The sequence below is a fragment of the Nicotiana tabacum genome, chromosome 9 (assembly GCF_000715075.1).
Source record: "Nicotiana tabacum cultivar K326 chromosome 9, ASM71507v2, whole genome shotgun sequence".
In the NCBI taxonomy this organism is placed as follows: domain Eukaryota; kingdom Viridiplantae; phylum Streptophyta; class Magnoliopsida; order Solanales; family Solanaceae; genus Nicotiana; species Nicotiana tabacum.
In genome coordinates, this window is record NC_134088.1 from 567415 (window position 1) to 586413 (window position 18999).

Here is an 18999-nt window from a genome sequence, read left to right on the forward strand (position 1 = left end):
ATAAGCTTCCTGAAAAAGCTTATCACTTCGGTACCCGATTATGGATAAATATTACCCCCGGTAGAAGATTATCCATATCGGGTATAATAAGCTTATTCATTCAGTACTCCGTTATGGATAAACATTCCTTTTAGTAGAAGATTATCCATATCTGATATAATAGCAGCTTACACAGCAGCTTGCAGTAGCAGCTTACACAGCAGCTCCCTTTTTTCTATAAATAGAAGAGATTTCAGTTCATTATGTACATCACTTTGAATTCGAATAATATATCAGTTTCTCTCTATACTAGTGTTTACTCTACGATCTTTATTTTATAACACTATTTATCTTCTTCTTTTTTTTTGCTAAAAATACTATTTATCTTTTACCTTGTAAGGTTCTAAACAAAAACTGATAAATACAACAGAATGTTAAAAAAGGCGGTGGAAGAAATAATAATAAATATGGGATATATTCAACAATTTCATTTTGTTTTCTTGTTTATATATGAGCTTTAGCTTATTGCTGGAAGTTGAAGAAACAACAAACGTAACAATACTCTGCCATGGGAAGAAGTAAAGTTTTCTAAACCTCTTTTCTGTTCAGTAATGCCTATATTATGTATGTCTGAAATATTTTATTTTCTTCTATTAAAACTGGGATTAGGAACTTTTGTAGTGTCTTTTTTTCTTTTTCTTTTTATGCTAGTAATATCTAGTTGTCAAGTTTGGATTTTTGAAGATGGAGAAGGAGCTTTGGTTTTATTTTTTATTTTTTAATTCTTTTTGTCTCATTGATTCTGAATAACTGTATTCAAGAATGTTTATCTATTGAGTAGTGCATCACTTCCTATTTATTAGGTATCTCGTCACTTATAAATCCATAGATGTATAATCGAAATCATCATATGCGACTTATAAATTGGAATTTTTACATGCCTCTTATAATCCCAATCAGTAAATCATTAAATACTACTTACAAAACGCAATGCTCAAATACGACTTACTATATGTTTTTCTTTTCTTTTATGCTGTTATCTACTAGTCAAGTTTCGATTTGAAAAGTTGGAAAAGAATACATGGATGAACTTTTTTAAAAAAAAAATTCTTTTGGTTTTTTCTGTGCTCTTACTTTATCTTTGCTATCAAGTTTTGCTTTTCTTCTTGGTTTTATCTCTGGGATTCTGCATAACTCTAATCAAGAATGTTTCTACTGAAAATCTATTGTCTAGTGCATCACATGCCTATTTTTATTACGTAAGTATTTACTTTTTGTGGATTAGACTCCGGAGATATTGATAAGGGAATAAATGTTAGCAATATACTTTTTGCTATAAACTTGCACTTTTGACCTTTAACATAATGAAAATGGGAATAGTTCACTTCAAAATTTAAGTTGAAGCAAACAATTTGCCTGTGGCAAGGTGAAATTTAAAATTTTTGATATGTTGTATCAGTGGCGATGCCAGAATTTTTTTCAAGGGTGTTCAAATGAAAAAAAAATCCGACAAAGAGTATTCAATATATGTTATATACCTATAAAAACTAATATTTTACCTATATACTCAGTATAATTTTCCGACGAAGGGTGGTCAGTTGACCACCCTTTCAAGCATGTGGCTTCGCCCCTGTGTTGTATAATGGTTCCTTGCACGGTCACTGGATTTGTTTTTTTGGTTGTAGGACCTGCTAGGTGTTATCGTCAAATAAAGGGAAAGCCCTATCCAAAATCGCGGTATTGTCGTGGTGTGCCTGATCCTAAGATCAGGATTTACGACGTTGGTATGAAGAAAAAGGGGGTCGATGAGTTTCCTTGTTGTGTTCATTTGGTCAGTTGGAAGAAAGAAAATGTGTCTAGTGAGGCATTGGAAGCTGCACGTATCGCGTGCAATAAGTACATGTCAAAGAATGCAGGAAAGGATGCTTTTCACCTTAGGGTCAGAGCTCATCCTTACCATGTTCTGCAACAACAACAACAACAACCCAGTATAATCCCACTTACTGGGGTCTGGGGAGGGTAGTGTGTACGCAGACCTTACCCCTACCCTGGGGTAGAGAGGTTGTTTCCAAATAGACCCCCGACATTCTTCCCTCCAAGAACTTCCCACCTTGCTCTTGGGGAGACTCGAACTCACAACCTCTTGGTTGGAAGCGGAGGTTGTTTACCATGTTCTGCGCATAAACAAAATGTTGTCCTGTGCTGGAGGCCAGGTTCTGCTTTCTGTTAGGTGCAGGGATTCAAACAGTCATCACGCTCAAGAAGCTTTACGTCGTGCAAAGTTCAAGTTTCCTGGTCGGCAGAAAATTATTGTTAGCAGTAAATGGTATTGCTTTATATGTTTCTGATCTTTCTTATATTGTTGCATATGGTTGTCTAATTTAGCAGGCTCTCACTTATATGTTTCATAAAGAAATTAGCTTTTTTGTAGTTTTGCTTATTCGATTGGCTGCGTTAGTATCGACTTCATACTATCTATATATAGCATTTCAACTTCGTTTAAGCTGTGTTCCTCGTGATGTACTCGTGGAACGACTATAGTTAGTCGTAGAACAACTATTGGCATTCAATATCTAATCATGTCTTTTACAGAAATGTAGGGTAAGACTGCATATAATAGACCCTTTGGTCCAGCCCTTCCCTGGACCCCGCGCATAGCGGGAGCTTAGTGCACTGAGCTGCCTTTATCTCGGTAGCTGTATTTCATGTTTTTCTTAGTCTTCTACCGCAATTGCAACAGCATAGTCTGTGTAAAGTATCAAAATTTTCCAATTTGAAGCTTTGTATTAAGGACTCCGAGAAGAGACATAATTATGAAAAATCTAGGCACTCTTCTCCTTTTTAGTATGTATTCTTATTGATATGGTGCTTATATTAATACACATTCTCTTGGATTTCAGGGGGTTCACATCTTTCAAACGTACCGATTACCTGAAATGGAAAGCCGAGAAAAGGATCGTGCCGGACGGCGTCAACGCTAAGGTTCGACGTTCAGTTCTGTTATTGGTATACAGAATTTTAAACCAACATCTCAAGTTAGCTACATAATTTTGTGTTTGTACCTTGTCTGGGATCATATTTGTGTCTCACCGATGGTTACTATATATGTCCTTGGCTTTTTTAGCTTTAGGCATGTCTGATTTCCTAAAGACTTAAATAACATGAAATAATTCTTGGGTAGATATAGCTGATTCCGTACTTGTTGTCTTGCAGCTTCTTGGGTGCCATGGACCTTTAGCTGCCAGAGAACCAGGACGAGCATTTTTACCTGGGACTGTTTGAAACTTATCATGATTCATGTGATACGTCGAGACGAAGGGTACTGAGTATATCATGTGTTATTTAGTAGATAGTGTAGTTTAGCTCTGTAGAAAATATACAACAACAACAACAATGACGACCCAGTATAATCCCACAAGTGAGGTCTGGGGAGGGTAATATGTACGCAAACCTTACCCCTACCCCTAAGGGTAGAGAGGCTGTTTCCAGGAGACCCTCGGCTAAAAAAAAACAATAGGAGATGATATATTAGTACCATAAAAATGCATAATAAAAATAACAACAATATATAAGAGATATGAAATACAGAATACGAAATACGAAATACGAAATACGAAATAGATGGTTGGTATAGTACAACTAGAAGGTAAAGCCCTGCATCAATAGACGACCAATGACATTCCTAGTCTAACTCCTAACTGGATAGTCTCACTCTATTGTGCTGTAGAAATATTCACACTCTCCCCTAACCTACAACCTTAATGCTCGACCTCCATAATTCCCTATCAAGGGCCATGTCCTCAGCAGAAAATATAATATACTGAAATTGGTGAATATCTTCCCATCAAACAGATCTTCAGCAGATCAGTTAGAGTAGTTTAGGATGGTTTCTTCAGCTATGTATTTCTTGGCCTTTGGTGCATGTTTAGGGGTGTTTCTTAGTCTGTTTCTTTGAGGGATATTGTTGGTGGTTTCTGTATATTCGTGTTAATTATACAGCTATTAGTAGTGTAATATCTCTTGAGTTATAATATAGGAGCATTATCACATTTAGCCCCCAGAAACTATTTACATTCAGTATCCGAAAAAGTGTATAAAATTTGTATATGACATACACACATTTTTTCGGTTATTATATAATATATGGAAGCATGAGTTATGGCGATATTATTTTTTCCTAGTCGTAAATTTATTATATATTTGAGCCTGGTGTCCCTTGACAGAAATCTGTAGATGATTGTTTTTTCCTTTACATATGGCACAAGTTATTAGTTTTGTTGCATAATTGAAGTTAATTTAATATGCGATGCTGGAAATAAAGAAATCCTTAAAATTCAGAGTTGGTTGGTGTCAAGTATAGTTCTCATCATAATTCTAATCTCTGAATGTAACTACAAAATTACAGACACTAAGCTCTAGTCCTGTAAAATGCTTTCTTTTCCCCACCTTCAACACATTGAACTTCACAGTTTTTGCCACAAGCCTGCGACAAAGCCAAAATATGTTTTTAAAGTTAAAAAAGAAAGAAAATAATAACACAAGTTTTGATTTTAACCTGCAGTGTCTAATCTCCTTCCGCACAGAAGTAGGGTGATATGTGAACTAGTACATTTGAATGCCTCTTCTCTAATCTACAATATTTCAGGTCAAAAAATTTCTACTGAAGCAGCTAACAAGATGTCATGATTCAGAAACAATATGGTTTTGTGTGTTTTGTTGTATCAGGAGACAATATAGATGGAACAGTAAGGAAGAGGAGAAACGGCAGATAGACCTTGAATGCAAAGGCCACAAATGGCAGATAAGTGATAACTAAATACTGAAAAGTCTGAATCAAATCCTTACACCAATGCGGTTCATTTGAACGAAAAATGATACGACAAAAAACAAGTTTCCTTCGAGGCGTTGAAAATTCGTGAAATGGGTTTTTGAGTGGTTTCGGAATGAGCGAATTTATTCAAAGACTTGGTGAATTTCCTCCATTTCCTATCAATCCTACGCAGATTAATATGTTTGGTGAGATGCCCTTTTGGTAGAAGAAAAATTTTCTTAGATTGGCTTCTCTGTAAAGTTCACTTTATGTTTAAAAATGTAGAGCTGTAATAGGTTATTATAAAAGGAGGATGTCCAATCAAATTCTCAGATTTCTAGATTTCTACTGACAATAAGAAGTCAAAACTCTAGGTCTAGGTGAAACAAAACAATCAACAAGTGGTAGTTATGCCGGGTATGGCTAAGTTAGTCTTCCCCCTGGTCGGAGAGGCAAAGAATGCTAAATCCGAAAGAAGACTTTTTTCAGTCAACATTCTCTATTTGTTTCGGTAATAATTAGGGCTTTCGGGCCTTTTTAGTTCTTTGCTGCATACGTTTTCTATTTTTAGGAGTTGATTGAAAGATCGCGCCAGAATGGATCCTGCTTTTATTTTTTTATTGATATGTTTCACTCTAGCTTATGAAAAAAGACTAAGAACAAGAAGAAAAGGAGTGACAATTTGTAATCCTGAGCTCCAAGTTACAGGGTCTAGAAGGCAAGAAGCAGGCTGAATAGATTTCAAGATGGCTAGTAAACCATTAAAGACAGCAGAAGGATTACCATCTAGTCTTGACGTAGATTCACTGGTTTAGAGCTCTTCAAGTCTTCTATACACCTTGTTTAGTAAGTTGCTGCAACTCTCAGGAGATGTACAAGGCCCACACATGAGATAAATGACATTGCCAAGAGGCCTCATATAGATGCCATCTTCACGGAGCTTCTGAATGAGAGATCTGGCATACAGTGAAGCATACCTGCATGTTTTGAGAAAAAATGAGCTTCAGAAGTATCAAAATTGGAAACACGGAATGAAGACTTGGAGATAAGAACAAGCCAAAATATTATCTGCAAAGATGTTTGAACAGAAATAAAATTTGCAAATCAGTGTTAACTTTGTTCAACTTGAAATAGAGAATTTGAAGTTGAAAAACTAGTTTGAGGAGAATTTTAAGTGATGTTTTCACTCCCAGAACTTCAATTTATATTTTTTTAAATGAATTCAAGTCCAAAGACAAACTCTCCAAATACTCTTTTGCAACTTCAAATACTCGTTTTTTCCTTCAACCAAATGTTGTCCAAATGGGGCCTTAATCCTTTGGGTACTTCAGGGTTAAAAGGAAAAGAAGTCCCACATGTAAGTTTTGCCGGCTATTGTCCAATGAATTACACGTCAAAAAGCACTCTTATACCTGGTTGAATTCATGAAATAAGCTTATATATGATTCTTAGGAGGAGCTCTTTATTTTATGTTTTTTAATGAAGCAAAAGTTTCATTGCCTAGCATCAAGTCAATGCAAAAATACAGTACAAGGATATTATAATTGAGCTCACAAAAAAGGAAAATTAGCTCCTTAATTAAGTGGAGCTCTTTATTACAGCTTTCATATGTGTTTTTTTTTTGAGAATGGTAACATTTGTATTACTAAAAATGCACTGAGGCAGTGCATAACCACATGTACAGGGAATATAGTAGACCAATCTTGATCTACCTAATTACAAAAAGCCTAACATGTCTACCAGAGATTCTGCACTTTAATATGGTATTTAAGGTAAGCATTAAGATTTTACATGTAAATAATTGGTGCATTGTCAATGAGAACTAATACAGAAGTCAGAACTATTAATTTACGAGAAAACAACAGACCGCATACCCCGCGTTAGAGCCTTCTGCTCGAAGTTCCAATGCACATAGAGTCCCCAACACAACCACTCTATGCACTGCTGGAAGTAAGGAAATCTGTCTCACCAAGTCTGAATCCCACAGCTGCAAACACCGAAGAAATGATGGAAAGGAGAGTGGGAGAACAAGCAACATGATCAAAAGCAAGATGTTGGGAATTCATCCTTTATAACAGGTCCCTTACAAATTATTTACAAGGTCACCTAGTGCAACTGTACTATCTTTCCTCATTTTTTGTTCAAATTTAATCGGTGGATAATAGTAGAAATTGGATGAATGTGATGACTGGATACTTTCTAGTACAGTTGTATGGAAGTATCCAGTATGGGTACATCAGGTTTCTTGCTAAATATTTGTGTGTTTTTATGAAGAATCTGCATGGAGTACCCACACCTTATCAAACCCAGATGATACAGGTACGTCAAGGTATAGGAAGGATCCGTGTAACATGGCGAAACCTATATGATGATTTTTAAAGTCAATCAAAGTCACACTTGGTGCTATAATGTATGCTACTAATATTCTGGACTAGTATGCTTTCTCAGCTTTGATGGCTCCAATTATTTGTGCAAAGAGGTTTTTATTCATCTAAGGACATTGTGCTGAATAGACAGAAACAAGGATATTTACATGTTTCCCTCAAAACAGCCTAGGAGAGAAGAAAACTGTTATTAGGAAATTTTCACAAGTGAAACTGTTTTAGGGAACAGCAAGTGAATGAATACTTAATTATCGTTCTATCAACAATGTGCATAATCCCAGTGACTAAAGTACAAAAATATTTATCACTCACTGAATTTTCACATACCTCCCTGAGCATCACGGCTTCAGATGTCAAATTAGGATTTGTTTTGGAGTCCTTAAACCATTTGATTGACTTTACAGCTGCGGTACAACCAATTGCATGTGCAGTGTAAGAGTGACCATGCAAGAGAGCCTGGAGCTGAAGCAAAGGAATGAGGTTACACCACCAATCATATGATCTTAGTTTTGTTTGAGAGCTTGAATTGGGCTTAACCACTGATGGTTTTTGCTCATGAAAAGCAAATACTTGACAAGCCTATTAGAACAAAAGGAATACGTGACATATAGACAGTAAACACTGATGGATATACCTTTGAATCTCCAACAAATGCTTCAAATACAGCTTCTGATGCTAAAGTGACAGCCAAGGGCACAATGCCACCAGTCATCAACTTGGCATAGCAGGCTATATCTGGCTTACAGAAGATAAACTCCGTGGCAGACTGAAAAAGCAAAAGATACAAAATGAAATTCCTCAACCAGAGAAATGATACATCAAGTAATCTGGCAAGAACCGCAAAGTGATTTAGCAAACAAACCTCTGCTCCCAGACGCCAGAATCCCGTAAAAACCTCATCGAAAATAACAGGAATCTTTTGACTTCTGCATTCTTTAACAAGTACTCTCTGAAATAGTGGATCGACCATTTCCATTCCTCCAGCACCTTGTATCACTGTAAATAATTGCAAGTAAAAGGAATCGTCATAGAAAGTAAAAGAATCATTACGAATAGTGTGGAATAAACTCAATAATTATGTCATTAATTGACATTCAAGAAAGTCACTAAGAATATCATACACCTATGTTGCTCGAACTCGGGTCCGGGTGCAGATCTAGAGGTCGGATACTTTTTTTTTGAGATGGTAACAATTTTTATATTCAGAAGCACAAAGGCTGTGTTGGCCATAATTACAGAGAAATGGACCAAAATATACAACAAAAATTCCTATCTTCTTACAGAGTCCCTAGAACATCTATTAAAGCTACTGTGTCCACTGTGTATTCTTGTTTAAACCAAAAATGAAATAATGGTAGGCAGTTCATTTTTATCTTCTGAATTGAGCTGGCATTGTCTTCAAAACATCTTGAAATTCTCTCTTTCCAGATAGTCCACCATATGAAGGCAGGAATCAGATCCCAACTATTCTTCTCACTTGCACTTCTTCTCACCTTATTCCAGCATGACAGCAGGTCCTTGGTGCTATTTGGCATGACCCAGTGTATCCCTGTTAGAGCTAGGAATATGTTCCAAATTTGAGACCAATCATATTCCTGTTAGAGTATCCGACCACTTCTTTAGTATTTTTGTCACCCTCTTTCAACCACAAGGCTCTGGACCTTTGTCTCCAAGCTATCTCCTCATTTTTGCAACCTCTTCAAATGCCATGAATAGATTTGCTTTCAGTAAAACTTTCCTCGTCATTCAAATTTCTCTGCTCCTGAATTATGTCCAACTCTGAGATCTGGTTAAGGATATTGTACTTGGTGGCCTCCAGATTCCCATGCTTAGTTAGATTCCATTCCTTTAATTTTCCTTTCAGAGCTTTCAATTTGCTTGCCAAGTTGTAATCTTGTCTACCTACAATTACAAAAGAATCCCACCATGTCTTCACTTGATCATTAAAACCCTCTACACCTAGCCACCAGTTTTCAAACTTGAAATACGATTTGTTGTATTCCCAGTCACCACATTGCAAGGAGAGAGGAAAATGATCTGAATCTACCCTCTGTTGGATAGACTGCTTAATACTCCTGAATTCATCATTCCAACTTGTGGAGATGAGGAATCTATCAATCCTGGAAGAAAAATCTTGCCCCCCCCCCCCCCCCCAAGTTCCTTCTGTACATGCCTCCAATTAAAGAAAGGTCTACCAATTCCATGTCATCAATGAAATTTGAGAAATCAATCATATCTCTAGAGGTCGGATACTTCATCACATAAATTTAGGATTGGAGGGTATGGATCTGACTGAGGATAGGGGGCTGGGATACAACCAATAAATGTATATTACAACATATAAAGTATATATCTCTATTAGTTAAAGTGATTAAACTACAACTAATACAACTTTATTCTTTATAAACACCAATATTTTATTCATAAGATATCTCGCATAATAGAAAATCATTCTCATTCTTTATATAACTATATTATTTTTTTTATATATATATATATATAATGACACAACCCAAAAAATCAAACCAAATACCCAATCAATCTATATTCTCTATCACAGAATGTTGTCAAAGTACCCAAGGTAAGTTGACCAAATCCGATACGGATCCTACACCCACACCTATGCCATGTCGACACGGGTGCGGCAACGATTTTGAAGAGTCCGTGTAATATATTATTTAAGATATATCTCATAATAACACAAAATTCCATGAATTAGAAAATTTTGTTGTCTCATAATAATTCCCTCACTTCCAGGGGGGTTATAACATTCCTCATTCTGTTTGGCCTCCAACTGGCTCATCAACTAATAGGTGAGGCGGGAAGGGCAAATCATATATATACAATAAAGAGTATGGAAGAGAAAGAATCGAAAAAAGTAAATGCCTCTAGAATTACGTATGCATGAACCATGAGCATACGTAATTAGGAAAGAAAAATGGTGGGGAAAAAGAGGACCAAAAATAAACTTGTGCTTATGGATAAAGTCGTGCCTGGTTCTATAATCAATGCCCCAGTCTGAGTAGATCCGCTTGAGTCCATAAGTAGCTGTAATGCTTGCCGTATATACGAATGATATATCTCAGAAAGATTTGAATTGTCACGACTTTCCTTGAATATGTTCTCACGCAAACTGAAAGCTGAAGAAGAAACCAATTGTTGTAGTATTGAAATTGGAATAAGAATAACATCACAAGTTATGCTTCACTTACTCAAATCTTCAATATTGGGTTTTTGAGTTTCAATCTCCTGAGGAAGGCTAAGTTTCCAGACACCATCACACATGGCAACTGTTGGCGGATCTAAAAAATGACCTCTTCCCTTATACCTGCAAATTCACAATATGCTCAATACTTACCTATGGAGGAAAAAATGGTAAAGAAATGGTGTTCACCCTAACTGGCAAGACATACACAATCTTGACATCGAGTGTTTGAGTTCGAAAAAGAATAAATCACTGAAGTTTCCTTGTGCAGAATAGAACTCAAGAAGATTCACAGTTCGACAACATTAGGCATAAAGTGTTTCTTTCACAACTATAAACACTGGGAGAGAGTACAACGTACAAGTTCTCTTTTTAATTTCATATACTAATCTCACAGAAGTATCCAAATACTCACAAAAAATCAGGATGATAATTATGAACTTCACATCGCTCTTGGTTTTGGCACTTTATCATGAGCAACAAATGACTTCAAGGGGATCATGTCAGACATGTAGACAGTACTATGAACATCTTTCAAGGTCAAGAAATAATGAAATATCAAATCAATATTCAGTAGATTTGTGATGATTAGAATTAGAGAGCTGCATGTAACAAGAGCTATTCAGAATTAAGTGGATCTTTTGACTCCATATCTACAATTTATACCATATAACATTTGGCTTATCAAAGAAAACTATAAGTGGGTGAAAAAACATTGACGTGAACCATATCTTCCTTCACGGGCAGGAATTGTATCACCCCTGGTGCATAGTACGAAATCCTTTTAGAGTCAACTGGGTGATACCGGCCAGTCAAAAGTATGTTTCCTATTTGGGCATTTTATAGGAAATGAGGCGAGGCAAGACAGGGCATGGAAGTGGCTCTCTTGAGCTCATCTGGGCTATACGAAAAGAAAAACTGAAGAGCTTTGTAGGGGTGGAAAACACTTGTGTACAGATGATCAATTTCTCTTCATAGAGAATCATACTTGTGTGTGAGACACACACTTAAAAACAAGATTATAGCAAGATCATCTATTACTTCATAAAAAAAAACTGATATAAAGACAATTAAAGACAAAATATAAGTACCATCAATAAATGCATGATTTATATAAATGAAAAAGAAGCCCAAAAGAAAAGAGCTCCATTTTTCTAGAGCCTCGATTATCATGCAGAAAGATTGTCACCCACAAAAATTATTAACTTATCCTCTTTAGTTATGGACCAATGATATCTAATGGCAATGAAAATTTGACCTCCCAAAAGAATAAAAAAAATGCTTTTACATCGATGAGAATTCACCCCCAAAAGAAATAATTAAATGCTTTCACAAAGATAAGGCCATACCATGGTTGCTGGTAAAATCCAGTATAAGGTGATGGTGCCTGTGCTTCCATAGCACCCAAAGTGTCGCCATGGTAAGATCCTCTGAGGGCTAAAACCTGGTTGATGACAGAAAGCTCCATACATAAAGTAGCATTTTCCAGTGCATATGGTTGCTATTACTTATTGTTGCAGTCAAATTTGTGAAAATGAGGATACTTTCATTTATTGACAACTTTGGGTGCGTTTGGTATGAAGGAAAATGTTTTCTTTCCGGAACTCGCCAAAAAACTATAATAGAAAAAATTGTTCTTGCCGGAAGAGTAGCATCGTAATTTAAAATATTTCTATATGGTCTTTTCCTAATCCTTAGCTTCTAGCTGTTAAAAAGTGAAAATTGTTGTTTCAGTATGGAATGAATGAGAACCCTTCATCTTAATTAGATGTCTCGAACTTGTAACCTAGGATTGGACGTGATTGGAAGTGCTTCCTCTTTAGTAGGCCATAATTGACGCGAATTCAGACTAATCGAACTAATGTTTTTGAATATCGATGAATGCATAAAGCAAAAAAAAGTGTTGACTCAAAAGTCAAAACTCATGTTATCTTGTATTAAAAAAATTTATTGATACATCTTGTTCCCTTGAAATAATTTAGGATGGTAAATAGAACACTAAAACTTTTGCATGTAATATATTAGGGTGGTGGGAGAGGAGTGATCCTATCTTAGAATAATGCTTTTTTGTTGAGGGTGGAAATTTGAAACTTTAGAATATTGATTTGAATATAACAAGGTGACGAAAACTAAATGGACAAGTATATATCTAAGGAAACCAATCAAAATCCAAAAATTCGAGCATGATAAAAGTCACAAAGTTTGTAAAGTGGTGGCTCAAAGGTATGTTCTGTCACCATTTTTCATTTTAGTACATAAAGATAGTATCAATATTCCTTAATTCTTCAACTAGAACAATTCCTATCTTTTAATCTTTCTTTCCCTAGTCAAGCGAGCAAGAAATCGGATATCAAAAGGAAGAGTCTCAATGTCTTCAGCAAGCAGTCTCCTCATTATCGATCCTGAGGATAATGGTACACTCGTTGTGTCACAACCTAAATCGGGCACTGTTGAAGAAAACAAAAGGATGCGTCTCCGCATATTGAAAATGTGGGATGCCTGGTCCAATGGTAGAGAACTACCAAGTACGATCCTGATTTTTCCGAGCTGATCCCCAGGACGGGTGGAATCACCAACATCCCCATGACCAACCCATTTGTCCCGTTTGAGTACCCTACTATGTCATCCGACTTTACCGGTATGTCTTCTGAGGTCGGCCCCTAGGCACCATTTTCAGGGGTACCTTCAACGTTGTTCACCGCACCACTATGGCACAACCAACCGTGCCCAGGCCATGCTTTGAGCCTTCAACATTCACCTTCCAGGGCCCGCAATTTCAGCCAGACATAACTCGTGTTACTCGAGACTCATACGCTCAACAGATCCCTACGATGGGGATTGCCTACATATCATGATACCGCATGCAAAATGATGGGGATTGCCTACGTATCATGACACAACATGAATCGGACCATTACGTAGTTTAGGGGAATAAATGCAAAATGAAAGTAAAGAAATTTTTTTGGGGGTTTTCAATATTTCATTAATAAAAATCTTTTTGGTTTTTCTGTTACAAGGACTCGATGATATTGATGACGAAGAAAAGGGAAACATACAGACTCAAAACAAAACAACAAACAGACTCGACATGGATGAAAGGACAAACAGACTCGAGAAAAAGTAAAATACATACTCAAAAGCTGAAAAATCATGAATACAGAAGGGCCTCAAATGTTATTCCTGAGGCACGCGGGACATCAGCCGGTCTCGGCGCGCGCCTGCGTGCAATCTCTTCCTGAAGGAGCTCTAGATCGGCCATCACCTGGCGAGTGAAGGACAACACTGAAGCAAAAAACATAGAACTGGTCATACCCCCACATTCATTGCATTTCATTGCAGCGTAATCGGCTATTTCTTTGATTCTCATTTTAATGGCACCCTTTTCTTGTAGCAAGCGTCCAATTTGCTGTGCACAGGCTTCCAGCACCTGCATGGTTGTGTTGTTTTAGTCTTGCAACTTCTGCATGCTCTCTTCCAATTGGTAAATCAGTGCATAACAATGTTTTCTTTCTGTTTTGAAGTCCTTTGTCTACTGAACCATTTCATTTTTGAGGGCGGCCAGCTTTTTCCTTAATATCGTGACTTCTCTATCATATCTTTGCTTTAATTGGTGGGCTGACCTTGCCTTTTCTTCTGCACGTATCACCAACTTTGCTCGAGCTTTTGCCAAGTCTTCCTCGGCCTTTGCCAGATCGGCCGCATAATCATGCACTTTTCGCCTTAGGTTGCTTATGATCCTTTCATCCCTCTCACTTCTTGTTAGCATTTCGGCGGCTATTTTCATTTTCCAGGTCTGAGCTCGGAGGGCTTCGTTTTCCCTACTCTTTAGCCCGGTATGATGGCCCGGTATTCGTACTCTTTAGCTAACAAGACCTACTGTTCTTGTGCTCCGTCAGTGAATTGTTGGACATGGGGCCTTTTGACGGGCTGCTCTGGCTCTTGATCGACCCAGGCTCTCTTGCCATACGATGTCGTGTTTTTTAGACTCTACCTCACCAAAAGATAAATCCTGCAGCTGAGTCTGCGGCTCCAGAAACCTACATTGGTGCCAAACCCGGCGAACCTTTTCTTCCGGGAATACAGCCCCTGAGCTTACCTCAATAACCTGTGCGCTCAGATCTTCGCCATGAAGGACTGTTTGATACCTTCCTAATTGGCGTAAATACTCCGAAGACCCATTAATAAGAGAAAGCACACTTCGGCAGACTTGTAGATAACCTCGTTAACCGGGAGCCAACTGAAAGTCCATTTAATTTGCTTTGCGGTTAAAGAACCCAGATATGTGAACCATGCTTCAGTACCCTCCGGCAACTCATAGTTGTTTATCCTGTTTTCGTACTCTTCAATGCAACTGAGTTCGGTTAATCCGTAGTTCATGTACCTCTGGCGAAATAGAGATGTTCCACCAGCCACATTTGCAAAAGCAGATTACAACCTTCAAAGAATTTTTGCACCAGCTCGACAGGCAGTTAAAGCTTGATAGACTTCCACGAGAATCATCGGTATAAGAGTACCGTTGACCTTCTTGACCATAAAGTCAGCCATTCCTGCACGTCCCAATTCTATGTGTCTGTCACTCCTCGGGCATATCAGTGTGCCTAGGGATGCGACTACGAAGGCTAAACCTCTGAGTGCTTCCCACTTGTTTTTCTTTCCCTGGTGACTCAAGCCAGTGTCTGGAGCCTCAAATCCGTGTGGGTCCCCATATCAGCTATACAAGAAGTGGAATGTACAGAAACCTTCGACCAAATTGTCATTTTTAACTTGCCGATTGATGCTTAGAAGGTCCAAAAATTTATGAGGGGTCACAGTTCTGGGTGCTACTGGATATTGGTGCCTAAGACTCCCGTCAAAACCAGTGTAACCTGCTATCTCCTCCAGTGTAGGGGTCAATTCAAAGTCGGGGAAGTGGAAAGCATTGTGTGTCGGGTCCCAAAATGGTATCAGGGCCTCAATTAGATCAACCCTGGGCTTAATCTTCAGAAGACCGGTGAGCCCATCTAAAGCTGAAAATGTTGGTTTATGTTTAGTCAACAATGGCATACTGAAAATGTTGGTTTATGTTTAGTCAACAATGGCATGCCAATTGGAAGAGTTGGTGGAAAGAGTTGGTGTGGATGCTAGGAGGAAGCTTCCTCCTTTCATGTCACTCATGACATCAAGAGGAGGTAGTTTGATGTCACCAATGACATCAAGAGGAGGTCTTTACCTCTATAAATAGATGCACTCCTTCACTTGTAGAAATCATCCCAAAATAATACAATACATTGTAGTGAGTAGAGAGTTAAGAGAGAAATTCTCTTAAGTGTAATTGGGAAATCTCCCCTTCCTTTGTTAATATTAAAAGGGCAATTGTTCTCTGGTGGACGTAGGATTATTTTGATCCGAACCACGTTAAATCTTGTGTTCTTTCTTTTACGTTTCCGCTAACAATTGGTATCAGAGCGACAGGATTCTTTAACGATCCAAGGAGGAAGAACAAGCAAATATGAGTTCCATGAAGTTTGAAATTGATAGATTCAGTGGACGCAACAACTTCAATATCTGGAAGATCCAGATGATGGCGTTACTGCGGAGGGAAGGTTCAATCCATGCTATTGACGGAAAGTATCCTACGGATATATCAGCTCCCGACAAGGAGAAGATTGAAGGGGATGCATTGAGTGCAATCCAACTATCCCTTGCACCTAACGTGCTTTGTGAAGTGAGTACGGGTACCGAAGAGACGGCCAAACAGTTATGGGAAAAGCTAGAAGGGTTATACCAAGACCGATCAGTGACAACAAGGATGTTGTTACAACGGCGTCTTCACACATTTAAGATGGGGTCAGGTACTTCGTTACAAGATCCTTTAGATGCGTTCAATAAACTTGTCATGGACTTACAGATTGCAGGAATTAAAAGGAGGAGGAGACGCTTGCATGTGCTTTGCTATTTTCATTGACTTCAGGATATCGTGATATTGAGAATTCAATGATGTATAGCAAGGAGCCTATCAAGCTTGAGCAAGTGCGGCAGGCACTTAACTCTAGTGATGTGCGGAGGCACATTGAAGGAGATAGAGATGACCAGGCAAGTGAGCTCTTTGTGAAAGGCCGGACTAGCCAACAGGGAAAGAGCAAATCAAAGCACAGATCAAAGTCTCGTGTGAACAAGAAGAATACAGAGTGTTGGGGTTGTGGCAAGAAGGGGCACTTTGAACGAGACTGCCCAATGTCAAAGTCCAAGGAAAAGGTGAGTGCATCCACAGTTGAACAGGTACATGATTTTGATAATGATTATGTACTAACAACATCGTGTAATAATAATAGTAGTTATGGAAACAAATGGGTGTTAGACTCTGCTTGCACTCTGCATATGACGTTCCGAAAAGACTGGTTTAGCAGCTACGAGAAAAGTGGAGGAACCGTAGTAATGGGCAATAATGCAACTTGTGCAATAGTTGGCATTGGCTCAGTTCGGGTTCGCTGCCATGATGGAATCGTGAGGACTATTACACAAGTTCGTCATGTTCCTGATCTGAAGAAGAATTTGATCTCCTTGGGTACTCCAGGAACTATGAAGGTGACTAAAGGTTCTTTAGTCATGCTGAAAGGCAAGCTGGAGAACGGCCTTTACACATTGGCCGGAAGCACCATTGTTGGCTCTGCAAATGCATCTACAGTGCAATTATCTAATGATGACAAGACAAGACTATGGCACATGAGACTGGGTCATATGAGCGCACGTGGACTGGAGATGTTGAGCAATCGTAACCTTTTGGAAGGTGAGAAGATCATCACACTTGACTTCTGTGAGCACTGTGTTCTAGGGAAGCAGAAGAAGGTCAGCTTCAGCACTGGCAAACACAAGACAAGAGGAGTGCTAGACTACATCCATTCAGATTTATGGGGTCCTTCTAAACTTCCATCGAAGGGCGGAAAAAGGTATCTTCTCATTTTTATTGATGATTTCTCACGAAAGGTTTGGGTGTATTTTTTGAAGGCAAAAAGTGATGCTTTTGAAGTATTTAAAGAGTGGAAGATTTTGGTTGAAAATCAAATGGAGCGAAAAATTAAGTATCTTCGCACAGACAATGGCTTGGAGTTTTGCAATGAAGAGTTTAATGAATTCTGCAAAGTTTATGGGATCTCAAGACATAGGACTGTCAGGCATACCCCACAGCAGAATGGAGTTGCCGAGAGAATGAACAGAACTCTTCTTGAAAAGGCTCGTTGTATGCTCCTACAAGCCAAAATGTCCAAAGTATTTTAGGCTGAAGCAGTTCACACTGCTGCTCATATTGTCAATCGATCTCCAGCATCGGCAATTGACTTTAAGACTCCGAATGAGGTATGGTCAGGTGAACCCTCTAACTATTCATACTTACGAGTATTTGGGTGTCCAGCTTATTATCACGTTAATGAAGGAAAGCTTGAACCAAGGGCTAAGAAGGCCATATTCGTAGGGTATGTGGATGGAGTAAAAGGGTACAAACTTTAGTGTTTGTCTTTACTCAAATTTATAGTTAGTAGAGATGTCACCTTCGATGAATCCTCTATACTTGATCCCCGTAAAGTTTCCGTGGAGTTTTCAGGAAACAAGAACAACGAGCAGGTGGAGCTTCCGGTGGAGCTTGCCAAGGAAAAGGATCAAGAGACTCAGGTTAAAGATGAGTCAGAAGATGTAGGCCTTGAAGAACTTGTTGTCAATGAACCATACACAATTGCGAAGGGGAGGGAGAAGAGGCAGACACGAGAACCGGAATGCCTTATAAATCAAGCAAACTTGATTGCATATGCGTTCGTAGCTGCACAAGAAGAGATTAAAGATCTGGAGCCCTCCTCGTATATTGAAGCAACTTCTTGCAAGGATGCTGCACAATGGCGGTTAGCCATGACTGAAGAGATGGAGTCTCTTCACAAGAATCAGACATGGGCCTTAGTGAAAAGACAAAAGGGGAAGAGGACAGTTGGATGCAAGTGGGTCTACCGAAAGAAAGAGGGAATTCCTGAAGTGGAAGATGCTAGGTTCAAGGCGAGATTGGTTGCAAAAGGTTTCAGCCAAAAGGAGGGAATTGACTACAATGAGATTTTCTCTCCGGTCGTGAAGCATAGCTCAATTCGCGTGCTACTAGCATTGGTTGCACAATTTGACTTGGAGCTTCAACAGCTTGATGTCAAAACTGCTTTCTTACACGGTGATCTAGAAGAGACAATCTATATGGATCAACCTGAAGGTTTCCTAGCTGAGGGAAAAGAAGATCACGTATGCCAACTAAAGAAGTCTTTGTATGGTTTGAAGCAATCCCCTAGACAGTGGTACAAGAGGTTTGATGCATTCATGACTACACATGAATTCTCAAGGAGTGCATTTGATAGCTGTGTGTATCACAAGAAGATGTCTGGTAACTCAATGATTTATTTACTGTTGTATGTTGATGATATGCTTATTGCTGCTAACAACATTACAGAGATAAATGCTTTGAAGAAACTGTTGAGTAAGGAATTTGACATGAAGGATTTAGGAGCTGCAAAGAAAATCCTTGGTATGGAGATTTCAAGAGAAGACGATGTTGTACATCTTTCTCAGAAGAGGTATATTGAAAGGGTTCTCGAGAGATTCAATATGCAAACGTGCAA

At 38.4% G+C, this 18999-nt stretch overlaps 2 protein-coding genes across 3 annotated transcripts in view; one reads left to right on the top strand and one right to left on the bottom strand.

The window, feature by feature from the left end:
* The first annotated feature begins 469 nt into the window (after positions 1-469).
* On the top strand, positions 470-4111 carry LOC107814377 (large ribosomal subunit protein uL16-like). The gene is made up of 5 exons (XM_075221344.1): positions 470-557; positions 1665-1939; positions 2139-2305; positions 2880-2961; positions 3193-4111. Exons 1-5 carry the CDS (start codon positions 548-550, stop codon positions 3259-3261), a joined length of 603 nt encoding a protein of 200 aa, XP_075077445.1. The 5' UTR covers positions 470-547; the 3' UTR covers positions 3262-4111.
* Positions 4112-4289: 178 nt separating this feature from the next.
* The window catches only part of LOC107814376 (bifunctional dethiobiotin synthetase/7,8-diamino-pelargonic acid aminotransferase, mitochondrial), a 58124-nt gene continuing 43414 nt past the window's right edge, over positions 4290-18999 (bottom strand). Inside the window, exons 7-16 of one of the 2 annotated variants that reach the window (XR_012694685.1) lie at positions 11728-11822; positions 10386-10501; positions 10167-10313; positions 8036-8169; positions 7808-7939; positions 7501-7635; positions 6664-6776; positions 5573-5766; positions 4535-4610; positions 4290-4462 (exon numbers count right to left, since the gene is read on the bottom strand). Coding sequence is in view for 1 of the 2 variants with exons in the window: in XM_075221343.1 (XP_075077444.1) it covers positions 5601-5766; positions 6664-6776; positions 7501-7635; positions 7808-7939; positions 8036-8169; positions 10167-10313; positions 10386-10501; positions 11728-11822 (1038 nt within the window). In the remaining variant the exon portion in view is untranslated. The remainder of the gene's footprint in view (positions 4463-4534; positions 4611-5572; positions 5767-6663; positions 6777-7500; positions 7636-7807; positions 7940-8035; positions 8170-10166; positions 10314-10385; positions 10502-11727; positions 11823-18999) is intronic. The other variant, XM_075221343.1, reaches the window with a different exon arrangement.